At 45.0% G+C, this 15,119-nt stretch overlaps 1 protein-coding gene across 2 annotated transcripts in view; it reads right to left on the bottom strand.

Annotated features, from left to right (window-relative positions):
• Window positions 1–15,119, bottom strand: part of Tnni3k (TNNI3 interacting kinase) — a 266,104-nt gene that overhangs the window by 246,755 nt on the left and 4,230 nt on the right. For both annotated transcript variants that reach the window (XM_040751553.1, XM_040751554.1), the window contains exons 3-4: window positions 9,008–9,093; window positions 7,705–7,802 (exon numbers count right to left, since the gene is read on the bottom strand). In XM_040751553.1, the coding sequence (XP_040607487.1) occupies window positions 7,705–7,802; window positions 9,008–9,093 (184 nt within the window). The remainder of the gene's footprint in view (window positions 1–7,704; window positions 7,803–9,007; window positions 9,094–15,119) is intronic.

Here is a 15,119-nt window from a genome sequence, read left to right as displayed (position 1 = left end):
AAAGGTCAAACACTTACAGGAAGAATATAGAGGATTTAAGTTTGCTTTTCTTCCTTTAGGGATGAAACTGAAATATTTCTTCTACGATGAACCTATAACCAATGTAAAACAAAGCACATCTCAGTGGGCTTTCACGATGGCTTCTTCCTAATACAATGCCATCATGGGATATAGACGACATCGGTCAGCATTTTCTTAACCTTGTTCAGAACATGCAAGGGCGATGTGATAGGTCCTGTATTCACAAAGCCCCATGTGTTGATTGTTGTTAAAATGTCTAGGTTTACCCAGTAAGGAGACGCAAACTGACTCAATGATCCCACATGGAGCTTTATTGGTAGATAGGGAGGGAAAGGGGGATGAGAGGTAACCGACCCGTGCAGAGCTGAGAGAGAGAGAAGGGGAGTTGGAGGTGACTTATAAAGGGGAGGGTGTACAGGCACACTGAGTCCCGCGGCGAGTGACATAGAGATGACGTAGCTGCATCAATGGGCGTGCCTGGTCATCAAGGGGCAGAGTTAATAAAATGTCTGAGTCCCTACATTGATAGAAACACAATGCCAACTGTGTCCAAGCCTCTATTAAAGTCAGAACTCAAGTCAGACATGGTGCTGTGTGCCTGTAATGCCAGTAGTTAGGAGGCTGAGGCCAGTCCCTGTTTCAATAAATAAATGAGTCATAAATAAATAAATGACACATAATCTCAATGCTTGTAACTTTTGGCTTACACATGCATAGAATGACAGGAAAGAGGAATCTGTATTAGATGGGTCATTTAGGAACTGCGTCCCAATTTCAAACTAAATAATGTAATAAAATTCCACAACTAAAAACCAAGTTAATGTCTTAACATTGCCATATACATACAGAAGAAAGCTTAGAAAAAAAAGTTTTGGCAAAGTTTAAAGCTTAGGCAAAGATCTTCAAATAGCAAAATTATGCTGTAAATGTTTGCCTCCCCGTCCTGTGTCTAACAAGAAAGCTAAAGACCATGGAGTGTGAACCATATTTTTCAGTTTGCTTTTCTGTTGTCTTGACCAGAAGAGAGGTTTCATTTCAGTTTTCGAGGTCAGAGTCCACCTTTGGATAAACTTACTCAAGAGTTCATGGCGGGACTATAGAAGCAGGAAACCATGAAGGAATATTGTTGTTGTCTTACTTGGCTTGCTTTCTTTTACACTGAAGCCCAATTGTCTAGAGATCGTATGACACACAGTCTGCTAGGCATTCTCATATCAAACACCAGTTTCTCACATGCATGACCATGGGCTACTCTTGACCCAAACCATTCTTTGGGGATGGTGATCTCTTGCCAAATGACATTAATTCGTGTTAACAATGAAAACCACCTGTGTCACCAAAAACAACAAATACATATAAGCAGGTGTTGGAGAAACCTGCACTTAAGGTTGAAGTTTCAACAGCTCTCTGAGCATGTCAGAAAATGGAGGACTTCCTTCCTAGCCTGGATCCCTCCCTACCCGGACAGTATATCTAGACACAGAGACTTGACATTATCTAGAATCTGTCCCTAACCTTGGATACCTGATTTATCTCAAGTGCGACCTTTGCCACAGATCCCTGTATACACTCTCTATCTGTTGTCCATTAGATAATCAGGTTTTGTGCTCCAGGCTGTATGGTAGGACCATGCTGCCAAATATGAACCCATCCTATACATTACATGTATACATATGGAATAAAACTGAGCTGTATGCAACCCTGAAGCAGCCCCTCAGAATGGGAATGCTATTTCCATTGGACTCATAGGCCTTACAAAGCCGCACATGCCACATACGTCCCCTTTTGTCCTTGTAGCCTGGTGGCCAGTGAACCACAATGAAAGGAGATAACCCAACAAATAGACAAACCAACCAACCACGTCTTTCCCCACTCAGAAAACACCACGGCTGCCTTTGACCACAGCATTTCCTCTCAGTCTTGGGCTTTATTTTCCCATCCTTTGGGATGGGCTACAGAGCTGAGGCTGGCCAGTCAGCGCGTTAGGGGGTAGGTCTACTCCCCTGGGGAGCTAGTGCACATGTCTCTGATCAGGTCTGCCTTGTGATCCCCGCGCCCCCTCCCCCTGCCCCGCCCCCGGCCCCACCAATCTTGCTCCTGCCTTTTACTTAGGAAGGCACCACTTGGAGCCATTTCCTTGCAGGTTTCAGTCCTTCCACACTGCTTCTCGGCCATCCTTAACAGGCATTCCAGATGTTTATATTGAGCCAGGGGTAGGATTTGAACTTAGGTCTACTAACTCCAAATCGTATGCTTTTCTGAATACACCAAGCCACCCCCAGTTCCTGACTCCAAAGTCCTTTTATTTTATGGTCCCGCCCTTGTCGTGAAGTTTTCATTGTAACACACGCTAGGTGGGTTACAATGCTTGTCACTTATCATGGTGCAATGCAATGGGGAAATCATCCAGAGCTGAACTGGGAGAGAACCCTGGAGTGACCCATTCACACCGCGCATCAGTCTCTGTCCCCTCCTTCATATCTTGGAAGCACCGAGTCTCCATGTTAGTGCCCGTAATTGGTTGCTCTAGTCTCCAACATTCATTTATGTGTTTTTCTGTCTTATCACTGAACACACAGATTGGAGATGATGGGCCCCAACATAGAATAAGTACAGAGATGAACCAGGGATTCATATTATGATTGTGTAAGAATTTATTGGAGACTCAGTTAATTCAGGCTTTGGAGCGAAGGTATTCTAGGAAATAAAGCCGTCTGATGTAAGAACTGAAGGAAGGTAATATTTGTGTGTTAGTGATTACTCCGATTTGTGAACATAAATGTTTAGTTACAATGAGGGTTCATTATTACACACTGCTTTAAAAAGTCATCATTACTTGGAAATTTTGTTTAAGTATACCAAAAAAAATGGGATTTCTTCTCTTAGATTTTTTTCCCCTTCTTCTTCAGAGAATTTCTTATTACTTCCTTGACAAACTCCCATTTGGGGAAAAATGTGATCCTTAGTCAAATCATTTGAACAAACAGAAGACAACTTGTATTAAAAAATCAATTTAAGTTAATGAATCTTTTTAATTTCCCCTCTAAATCATTGGTTCTTAATTTTCATCTTGGGATTGCATTGTCTTTTTGGTTGTCAAAATTCTTAATGAGGGCAGTGGCCAGGGCCATGTTGAGAAACAGAGATAGGCGTGCCCCCAGAATGCTTTCCCATGAGTAGAATACACCCTCACGGCAGACTTATTTAATCTACAATGCCTAGATCTGAGGCTGAATAACCCCAGTATGAGAGGAGCCCTTGCAAGCCATGGGACAGTAGCTCTGGGTTCTGTGTCTTGTGAGAGCTGAAACAAAGCTCCCAACTTCTTTATAAAATACATGCACTAAGGAGGAAGGCTAGGTACAAGTGACGAGTGCAGTGGTCACCAGAGGAGGATCTACTGCAGAAACTCAGGGGCCTCAGACTCAGTGGTCTTTGTAGGAAAAACCCTGGCCCTTCCCTCTGATTCCTTCCCCTTATAATAAATGTGTAAAATGATTTAAGGCAAAGACTTGGTAGAAATGCACAGAATGGAATACAAACCCAAATCATTCAATATCGACTTTTAAGTTATGAAATGCTGAAAAATGACTTGGATTAAAAACTACTACTTTTGAACCATCGAAGAACTATCATGAAATGAGATTTTCCTGTGCATTGCATGTGAGGCAGGTTCGGGGCTAAGTTAGAGGGTCTAATTCAGTCTTTCGTTCATCTGAATTCCCATTTAGCCTTTCCCAAACCACATCAAGGTTCAATGCTTTCTCTCCAATATCTGCATTTCATTTTAGGGGTGCACAGTATCAAAATATAAACGCTGGACATTCAGAGCCCTGGAGAAGGGTTCAGAGAAGAAACTGCACTCTCCCCTTAGAGCTTTAGCAGAGGGAGACATATGCCTGTTGCAGCTGGGTGAGCCTATTTAATGAATTTAAGCATGGAGACAACTAAGTTGCAATCAAACCCTTCAAAATGGCAAACGGCTTCAGAAGATTCCTGCGAAGCAACCACACATCACATGCAGCTAACTTAAGCAGCACAGAGACACGGCAGAAGTTAGGTTGGCTTTGTTCATGTTGCCTTCTGAGACAGGGTCTGTTTCCTTGACCACACCGCTGGCTCCCAGTAGGGGGAGGGAGAGGGGGCAAATTTGTTGCTGCTCTTAGGAAATGACTCCTTTCTAAATTGCCTTATTCTGAGCTATTTGTAAATCAAATTTGCAACCAAGCCATATCTGAAGCAAACTTGTCAAGACACTTGCCTATGGGTTTGTTTCCAAAGAGTATATTTTGTCTGTTATTAGCTGACTGTTTCCCTCAATTTGTATGTGAACAAAACCTGTGTAAGGGGATTCTACTTTTACAGAACATGGGAAGAAATCTTTTAAGTATGAGCTGAGACCTTTGATGAGATTCTCATCCCTTCTAACTTACAAACCATATGACAAGACCCATTTCTTTCTATTTTCCATGTAAAATGGATATTGCACAGTGTCTGGTAATTGTTTCTTGAAATTAAGTTGCACACTGATGGTTAATTTTATTTACTCTTTTTCATGGAATGGTTATTTTGCCAGGACTGAATGTGCTTTGTCCTTTTTTAAAACCCCAAATCACCTAACAAAACAGATAATTATGTTTACTCCAGTTTTTCTTTTCTTTCAGAGGGAGAGGTGACACTGGGAGCAAGTCTAAGCACATTGTGCAAGCTTGGCAGGCAAGCACTCCATCAGTGAGCTCTACCCAAAGCCCTATCGCTCTGTCTGCTTGCTTTGGAGACAAGAAAACTGGAGGGCCCAGGGAAAGACAGTTTTTCTGAAGACGCAGCGGTAAGGTAGCCAGCCAATCTTGAAGCTGACAGATGACACAACTAGTTTAGGAGCTGGGCTGAGAACACTTTTAAAGCTGCTTTGTACCAGTGAGCACCAAGGACTGTATGTAATAACACCAAGACACTTGTCAGGTCCCGGACACTCATCCTGGAGCTTCCAGGTTCTCTATGGCGAAGAATCAAATGGGGAATCCTCAGTCCTGATGGTGGGAGTTCACGGATCGGGTGTGCAGACGGCACAAACCACCCAGGAACTGTGAGTGCTACTACAGAAAGTTGAAGACACAAACCAAAATTAAGCGCAGCTTGTGTTGGCTTTAAGTACCTATCAATGGATCGACAAGAGAAGAGCTAAGAGGTACTTTAGCTGGAAAAATTACAAGCAGAAACAAAGAGATGTGAAGAGATGTGAGAAGTGTTTGGGGGTAAAGATGGTGTTAGAATTTCCGGCATTATGCTGACCCCACCCTCCTGACAATGGGCGGGGCACTGCATGGTGATATGGCTACATCATTATTACTTCACTCACTGCTCATGCGCAAGCGCCCCCTTTTAAGTTCCAAGCCATCATCCGGGTCCTCTCCACTCTCTTACTTCTCCTACCTCTCCTTCTCTCTACTCCCTTCTTGTTTATCATGTCTGTGTCCCTCCTCTCGCTCTCCCTCCGCTGTAATAGGTGTGGCTAATGTACCCTTTATGGCTCCTGCTGTCTATGGCTCCCGCTCCACTGCGCTGGTCCCGGTTCCATCTCACGCGCGCGTTTCTAATTTTTCTAATTTTTAAGCTTTTACAAAAGAACTACAGATGGGAGCAGTGCAAAGCAGCGCTCTCCCAAACTTTGGCCTGAAATACCTGTGTGGGGGTTAGAAAAGAAAAAAAAAATCACATTTGCCTGTGATGGTTAATTTAATGTTTTAACCCGACTGAGCTCACCACAGGCAGGAATTCGCTGATGTGAAGAACTGCGGTGGGCATGGGGACCTTATGTGAGCTTCCTTTGCTGGCTTTTAGGTATGTAAAGGACCCAGGCTTTCTACGGAAAAGGAGGCTGTCTATGTTTTATCCTCAGAGCCTATCCCCTGGCCTCCTCTTCCTCTGAAGAAGGTACAGTGGATGCAATCCTTGGTAACAGACTAATTTGAGAAACGGTAGAGAAAAACTGAAATGGAAATTCAGTTTCTACAGAGGTGAGCAGAACGCGGTCGAAAATGTCCGAGGCCCTATAGCCTTCAGAAACCACCGATGTGGCAGTGTCACAGGGGACATCACAGAAAGGGGGGTCTCCAGTCCTAAACAGGGTCAGTGTCTCACAAACTGCCTAGGGTCTCAATCATTCTCTTTCCATTGCTCTTGGCTCCTTCGTTGTCTCTTCCCTGCCTTTCGGGAAAGACCTTGTGTGTGACTTAGAAGAATGAATGGCGATTCGAAAGAAAACTCAGCACCTAGCTGCCCTTTCCCCTGAAATAACCAGGCATTGACTGGAGGTGCAGAGACCAGATTTAAGGTATCTGCAGGATAAATTAAGGGACGTAAAATCTGAATCGTGGAGATGGCAAATTTTGAATGTGGACTCCACACAATGTAAAATCACCTGGGTATAAAGTCCCAAGGAGAGCTTCTTAGACCATGTTGGCCTTTGAGAGTGCCTTTGGGGAATTATCCTGACTGTGATAACCAGAGTAGGAAGACATGTCCACTGTGGGTGTCACCATTCATGTGGCAGCAGCTAGGAGGGCTGGTTGCATTGCTCTTGACGGTGGATGCAATGTAACCAGCCCTCCTAGCTCCCGCCGCTTGACTTCCTTTGATGGTGAACTGTAAGCTTAAATTATGAGACAAAAAAGCTCTTTCTCCCCAGAGTTGCTTTTGTCCAAGTATTCAATCACAGCATTAGAAAAGAAAATAATATAGTAGAAAAATGAGGTCTGTAGAGTGAAGACTTTTCCTTGCCAGCCGCTTTGCTTTTTCCCCACTAGTCACTTGGGCTCTGCCAACTTATAGTCCCCAAATAACACACCAAACGCTGTATTAATTATGAAGCTGTTGGCCTTGCTTGTTTTATACTGCCTATCTCCAACTTAAGTATTTACCCCATAATTGCCAATCAAAGTATTTCTCTTACCAGAGAAAAGGGTCTGGGCTTCTTATCCCTATGGGGGTTACATCTTGACTCCCTGTGTTTCTCCTACCCAGAGTCCTCCTGGACTCCTAGTCCCACCTATCTTGCTTCCCTATTGGCCAACAGTGCTTTATTGACATATACACAGGACTTCCCCATCAAAGGTCCTTGTTCCCCATGCTGCAAACTCTTAAGATGTTTAGGGAGTGTAGAGTGATCTTTGTGCAAGCAAACACCTGCTTCCTTCTTCCAAGATCTGAATGCACACACACACACACAACAACTAAAATAAAAGTCTGGTATAGAATTGCATGAAATTGAGAAAAAGCAATACAGGTGTAAGGTTTTGGGCTGGGGTCAACCGTGGCAGATTATCACCACCTTTCTATGCTTAACTAGGTATCACACTCTGATCTTCATTTCTTCCCCTCTGCATCTAACGAAATTCTTCAGTGAGTAAGGAAATAAGCGCATGTTCAACATCCGAAGTTAAAGTGGCACCATGAGTGAAAATCAGTAAGACAAGAGTGACTTTTATATGACTTAACACGTTATGCCAATGTACATTTGCAACAGTCTTGAGGGTCGCTTCCAGCACCAAGTATCCCAAGGTGCCCATCTCATTTTATGCCAGTTCTGTCTGGTTGGGGCAGAGTGTAGAAATCAGGACCCATGAAGTCCTTCACTCATGCTTGTCCTTAACAGAGAATGTATAGGAATGAAAAACAGCAGACCTTGTAAGCTGCCAAGTGCAGCGCCGGGAAGCCGTTTCTTGTCAGTCTGGATGGACGGAGCCCTTTTAACATAAGGGCACGGACGTGTGACTTGTTGCCTAGAGAGAAATAATAAAGGCTGATTTACTGCAGGGGCAGACTAAAGAACTTCATCCGTCTCCCTTTGACTTAAGGATAAATGCCATTCTGACGTGTGAAAATGTCAGCCCAACTCCATTCAAGCCCCATCCCTACGCAATTCTGTTCACCATCAGGGTTCCTTAGCACACGTGTTTTCATCACACATTTGCCTCTTTGGGCCGGTGCTGTGCGTGGTGGTAGGCGTGGCTCAGGGGCTGTGCTTCCTTCACCTGCTTTAAACTAAGGATGTAACGGGCACAGCAGCTGCTGTGTTTCATCCCGGCACCTGGGAAACTGAGACAGGAGGATTGCCACCCATGTGAGGCTAGCCTGGACTACAGAATAGAAGTTATCTCGAAAGTGCCTGGTCAAATAAAACAGAAGGCAGTGCAGTTACAAGTGAAATCATCTAACAAACTACTGGCAGACAGCTGAGGTGACAATCTAGAGATGAAGGATCCTGCAAGGGTTCATCAGCGTTAGAAGCTACTAAGGCTCTGGAGGAGGCTGGGCAGCCAGCTCCTAAAACGAAGGGTAAGATACGAAGATGAGTCTGTTCCAAGGGTTTGGAAAAGTCAAGGGAACGTTTGTCCACTGGTAACTCTATTGCTAGGTTCACAAACCTCTGCTCTGCTTGGTGAGTAAATAAATTACCAACTTCCACTTGACAATTCATTAACTTTATCAAGCTGCTACTATAGGCTGAGACCCAACTTAAATGGTTGGGAGCCTTTTAAAATCAAATGATGTACAAGCAGAGTTCATGGCTTTGAGCAGTCTCCCCTGTCAGATTCTGTGTTCAATATTTCTTCCTCTCATTTCTCACAGTAAAAGCGACTGCCTGGTCATATGTTAGGGAACGCTTTTAAGGGTTCTTCAATTAAACCCATTTCCCAACTGGCTGCCCAATATAAAAAGCACCTGTTGATTTCCAGGCAAAATGAGTTACTTAGTTTAGGAAGGAAGAAAAAAAAGGAAAGAAAGAAAAACCAAAAAACAAAAAACAAAACCAGAAATCCAGAGGTACAGAGCAAGGGTCTGCATGGGTCACCACTCCCAGAACGTCAGCAAGTTTCTGGGAGTGAAGCCAAGGAGAAACTGAGTCAGATGGGGTCCTTCTGCTGGCCTCATGACTCCTACCACGTAGGTGTAGATCTGGTTTAAACAAGTTCTGTGCACTTACCCCCACAAACGCAGCACAGGTGCAGCAGAGACAGCCCACTCTCCGTGCGGTAGTTTAAACTGACCCCTCTGAAGGCTTCATCAGAGCTGCAAAAGCACCACGGGACAGGTGGTCAGAAACTGACTTCCTAGTGTGGTGCCTTTTGCATGAGAGGGAAGTGTTGGTCTGTAAATTCAGAACTGCTCTGTGCTGCTGGTGTTGTGCCCAAATTCTGAACCCCAAAATCACCAACAGGCCCATTTCAATGCAAAAGCAAAGAGTCTTTTATTGTAGATGTTTAACTTATTAACCCCATTAGCTCGGGGCCTTCACCCCGCCACCATGGCGAATGGCTGGATAAAGACCCCAAGCAACCTCGAGGCAGGGATCTTAAAGGGCAGCATAAGGGGAGTGTCTAGGGGCATGAAACAGTCTCAGGATTGGTGCGCTTCCAGGGTTGGGTGACCCGCCCTGTGTTGATTGGTCAACTGGTTGTTATGGCCCATAGGCCCTCCCAGGGCGGTTGCTATGCTCTGCACGTTACTGTTGTGCACTGTCGGTAAGGTAAAGCACACCCAGAGCTGTAAAGCACAGCTCCGCCAGCTAATTTCTTTTTTCTTTTTCTTTCTTTCTTTTTTTTTTTTTTTTTTGGTTTTTACGAGACAGGGTTTCTCTGTATTGGTTTTGAGGCTGTCGGTCCAGCCTGGCCTCGAACTCACAGAGATCTGCCTGCCTCTGCCTCCCGAGTGCTGGGATTAAAGGCGTGCGCCATCACCGCCCAGCGCCAGCTAATTTCTGATTGGCTCCTTCCCACGAGGAAGGCATCTGACCTCCTAATGACCAGGACAGGAACGGCAAGGTCATGCAAGCACATGTTAGCCTGTCATGGCTGCTAAGATGGGAAGGCTGGTCACTACAGCTGGAAGAATTTTGAACACCTCCCTGCCCCCATGAAGAACTGAAACTTGGTGAAAATAGTATTAATAGTTGAAGGATTCAGGTTAAGGGGAAGACCCACATACACACCCTGTGTCCCGGTGGGTCAATATAATTATATAAATACATAGTCTAACTCTACCAAGTCCCCTTATAAAGAAAATGCAGACGTCTAAAAGCAAAATTGCTTCTTTTACATCCAAACATCCACATTATGTTTGTAGACGAATTAAGACGTTCACAGAAAGTAGAAAAGCAGAGGGAACCAGGGAGGTGGGGGAGGGGAGAGAGACGTGGTTGTACTGTACTTGACAAGAGGGGTGGGGAAAAGATTAAAGCCTAAACATATGACACTTCCCTGCCTGCAGCCAACTTTCCTGGTCCTCTGACTGGGTCAGATTCCTCAGATCAGGGAAGTCTGATGCATGGGGAGGTACTGTGATATGGTGGCCGGTGAGGAGAAGAGAGATGAATTAAGGAATTCTTTGCCTGTGTGCTTTCAAAGACTTGGCTCGCAAGGGGGGCCCTGGGAGCCACTGTTAGCCTTTCAACATGAAGTCAGAGCTAAAAATTCTTCAGGTCCTTGGCACTCCCAGGACATTTTTTTTTCCTGTTGCAATGAGGTCATGTTCTTGGCCTCTGGGTCAGCTTCAAGGGGCCCCTGGGCCTATTTTAATTTTCAGCAGCAGCTCTTGAGGGATGCCTGGTCTCCATCCCCACGGGGGAGCCAAGGATTCCATCACCTTTAAAGCACTCAGGCTTGAAAGACTTAGCACACTTGAGCCATTTGCATCCAGGCTCCCGGTTAAGAACTTCAGAAGCTATTGGAATTCTGAAACAGATAAAAAAAAAAAAGAAAATTCTGTTCTCCAGGGCACTGCTAAAAAGAAGACCATAGTAAATCCAGAGACCTTGAGAGGTCCCAAGAAAGGCTTTAATTAGAGAATCTAAGCCCCCATGGTCTCTTTTCATAGACGTTGGAGACAATCTTCCAATGAACAAAGCTGGCTCGCTGCTGCCCACACTAGAAATGCATTCAGTTCGCATGAGCTTGTCCCCCTGCTCAGAGGGAGTGGGATGTGGTTTTATTCCCAGCCAAGTCGGGTGACCACGGCCTGGGGATGAAGGCCCAGGGCATATTCCAAAGCTGAAGTCAGGTGGTGGCTTTTATAGTCTCAAGACAAATCAAGCGCCATGGATCAGATCACTTAATAAAATGTTTTAGCTTTACTTTTTAAATTCGGTGTCTTGAGCTTCTTTGTGTGGGCATGAGCACGTGACTGCAGAGGGGGCCTCAGATCTCCCGGAGCTGTAGTTACAGGTGGCTACGAATGGCCTGATGCGCTGAAAAAACGAACTTGGGTCCTCAGTAGGAGCAATGTGTGCAGGGAAACACCAAGCCGTCTCTCCAGCACTGTAAGCCATTTCATTCCCTCAAGACCTTGATGGGGATAGAGGGTACGGAAAAGTGGGGAAATCCCTGCCACAGATTCCAGCTATGTCTGATGATATTCTGAGCCTGCTGACCTACTTAATATACTCTGATATTCTAAAGGACATTAGGTCAAACACTAAGTGGCTCGTACGGGGACTATGTATAGCCCAAGATAATATGGTCCTGGATCTGCAATATTCCAATACTCCGCAAATAGAGACGTTTCAACCAGTCAGATATCATTGTAGGATAACTCGGGTGGGTGTGGCTATTTATTTTCCTTTATTTCAGCTCTAAATAACTGTGACGCGCCTCATTCTCTTCAGATTCCCCCACCCCAAGGACGTGAGCTTTCCAGCTTTGTACACATCAACGGCTAGCGGGTTTTGCTATTACATTTCTTTCAAAAGTTAGGAATTGCCTCTCTATTGCGCGTGCATATGTGGGCACTTGTGTGCAGCAGCCTGTGCGTGGTAGTGTAGGCAGAAAAAACATGCACGTTATCTTCAAAGGGGATAAATTCATTGGAGGCAATTGCAAATGAGCATGACCAGGAAACAAAGATTTCAGGTTACCCCAGAGTTCCAGGCTACAGCAGGAGGGCAATTTGGTAAATGTTTTTGTAGTAGCAGAAGAAAACACTTCTCCTGTCCTGTGGCATCATTTCCTGGGTAAATGGAACCCAAGAAAGACGTTTTCACACAGCCCATCGCTTCAAGAGCTCTATCCATTGGGGTCTTCCTTGACAGGTCTCCTTCCCTGGTTTTACGAGACAGGGTTTCTCTGTATTGTTTTGGAGGCTATCGGTCCAGCCTGGCCTCGAACTCACAAAGATCCGCCTGTCTCTGCCTCCCAAGTGCTGGGATTAAAGGCGTGCGCCCGGCTTCCCGGCGTATATTTTGAGGACAGAAAAATCCAGTCTCCCTCACTGGCAAAGCCGTTAAAGTCATGGATAGAGTGTGAGCTGAATTTCCGAAGGGCACAGCCGCGTTCTGAGAGACCCTTTTGGAACTAGCGACTGGTAAGACGTAAGTCATTGGGGAGAGTGGGACTTGGTCACGGTGGGCTATCTTCCGCCACCTTGGTGACACTCAGTGCTTCCTTCTGTGTCTGGCCTGGCGCCCTTGCCTCAAGGAGAACCCCTGATACCCCACACATGGCTTAGAAGCCAGTCCCAGGCAGACTGTGATAACTCTACATGATATCTCTTCTCTTGCTGCTTGTGTTGCGTCCCGGTTGGACGTCTTTAGCCTCCTCTGTCAAAGTTACAGTCCAGGCAAGAATGACTTGGGAAGGAGAGGAGGGGAATACTAAAAACGGAGATCTATTTTCCATAAATGGAGGTGGGAGAAATAGGTAGTAAGAGCGGCAACGATTCCCATGGTAAGTTTGGGGCACTGGCTTGGAAGCTATTCAGTAAGTGTGTTTGCGGATATTCTATGGTAATGCTCTTTGGGAAAGATTGGAGTGTTGATCTCCGTGTCTTCTACATCATGGGACTCCGAGAGCAATGTATGAGAAGGAAGAGGCAGTCCTGTGAAACTGGGGTGGGGGATGGCGGTTGCTCTCTGCTCTTCTTGGGCTTTCTCTGCTTTTGAGAAGATGAATTAATGTTTAAAAACTGTATACACTTCACTTAGTGTTTTGTATAACCATATATTATTTTGGCTAACTTCTCCAACCTTTCATTTTTAATAATTTCTCACTTATGGTTATATCAGATGTCCTCTGATAACATCTGATAAATATCATGGAGAAGATGTCTAATTGGATCACACAACTGCCCACTTTTCTGGGTAAAACGTTAAAGGCTAAGAAAAGAGTTGTTACGCTTCGAGGCAGAAAGTAACCTTTACATACACAACTACCCTATTTAATAATTAAGGAAATAATTTGCCATTAGAAAAATATTCGTGGAGATTACTTAATCTTAATTAGGAATTCCATCCAAGCCCCCAGGAAGCGCTGTGGGCTTATTAGAATGTTCTGTTGGTGAGGGCCATGGCAGCTTATGAAAAATGCAAAGAGAAATTAGAGAATACATTGAACCCAAGGTTTTAGAACATGTAGGCAATGTCCACTCATCAGGGGGTGTGACACATGCAGCTCTTGCAGAAAAAAATGACAGGAGAGGAAAAGTTGTCTTCCTGAGGAATGACTGCTTCAAGATCTTGAATGTTGTAATTGTGTGTATCAAAACAGAGACATTAGTCTACAAGTTGTTGGGAAGTGAGAATTATGGATGAAATTTAAGATGCAACGTTTCTTAAAAGTTTGCAACCCCCGTTATTAACTTAAGCCAGCAACTGTGTTATTAGGATTGTGCTTGGCTTCCAAACGTTGCAGCCATCCACTCTCTGCTAGTTCATTTATTTTGTGGGCCTTAATCGAAGATGTTGGAGTTCCAAGGGGGATGGAATCTAAGAGGACACAGGTACTTCAGTCGCATCCCCAGCGTGTGGCAGACAACTAACTTAATCAGATTTTTTTTATATTTCTGGAGCTAGCCCACTAGTATTATTGACAAATGCAGACATGAAAAGCCCATGCAATATGGAGGAGCATCTTTCGGGATCAGGTATACCAGTGAAGAGAGGCGTCTGGCCCACAAATGGATAGACGGTATCCTGGATGACTCACTGATGTACTGATAACTACAGGCGTTAGAGGTATCGGAGGAAATACACTGTACATGAATGCACCGCTCCGCCTCTCCCATCCTTTTCATCTCTTTCTTGCCTGCTACTCATGTCTTCCACACGCGTCCAAAGCTACGAGTGAATGGAACTTTGCATTAGAGGAAGGAACATTCTGTTTCCATCTCTTTCGTCATCCACATCAGCTGCTCACTGCAAAACCCCTAGCCATGGCCACAGACACAGCCACCGTGCAGTTCTTTTAAAAAGTGAATTAGCTTGAGTACTGTAAGTCTCTGCTATGCGCTGGGTAAAAGCCACTAGCAATCGCCACAGACACAGCCACCGTGCGGTTCTTTTTAAAACCTAATTAGCTTGAGTGCTATGCATCTTTACTATACTCAGGGTAAAAGCCAGGGACGTTGCATGCTTGAGCTGATGGGGACGGTGGCTCATGGTGTAGTTTGTATTCCCAAAACGGATGGGAAAGACGCCTGCTGGTAAGTCCATAAGCAAATCTTTCAGCAAATGGACAAGTGAGGAAAAACTGAGCAGAGAACTCCACGGTGACTGTGTCAATTGCCCCTGTGTGGAGAAGGAAGCTCCTCTTCGTGCACTCTGCCTCTCTAGAGAAAGGCGCATATCAGGCGCCTGGTGTGACTGTCACAACAGCATTCTGTTACATAATCCAGAAGCAGGGACAGGGCATGAAGACTCTTACTCCGATGTGTCCATCATCGAGGTTCTCAAGGCTGATCCTGTGTAATCTTGTATCTCTTTTCCCCAACTACCCTTAACACTGGTTGATGAGCCAACAGTAAGACAATTTGTATTCTCAGCACAGCCTCCTTTTTCTTCCCTGTCACCTGTCGTTTTAATAGCTCCAAAGAGAAGAAAGTTCTCAGAACTCAGCCCTGAAAACCACTGGCTTTCCAGGTGGAGCTGTCTGCACAGACAGAATTAGACAGCTCACTCACTGTCCTTTGACTGTGGTTTCCTTGATTACATGGAATGCACCACCTACCAACTTTCTGTGACCCGTCTCCCATTACTCAGTCCCTCATCACAGGCAAAGAGAGTTCATTGCAACTTTGTCTGAGGACTATGTTCAGATTCCTGGATGCCA

Source organism: Mesocricetus auratus, unplaced genomic scaffold (assembly GCF_017639785.1).
Source record: "Mesocricetus auratus isolate SY011 unplaced genomic scaffold, BCM_Maur_2.0 Super-Scaffold_100009, whole genome shotgun sequence".
NCBI lineage: Eukaryota > Metazoa > Chordata > Mammalia > Rodentia > Cricetidae > Mesocricetus > Mesocricetus auratus.
This window is presented reverse-complemented; position numbering and strand designations above follow the sequence as displayed.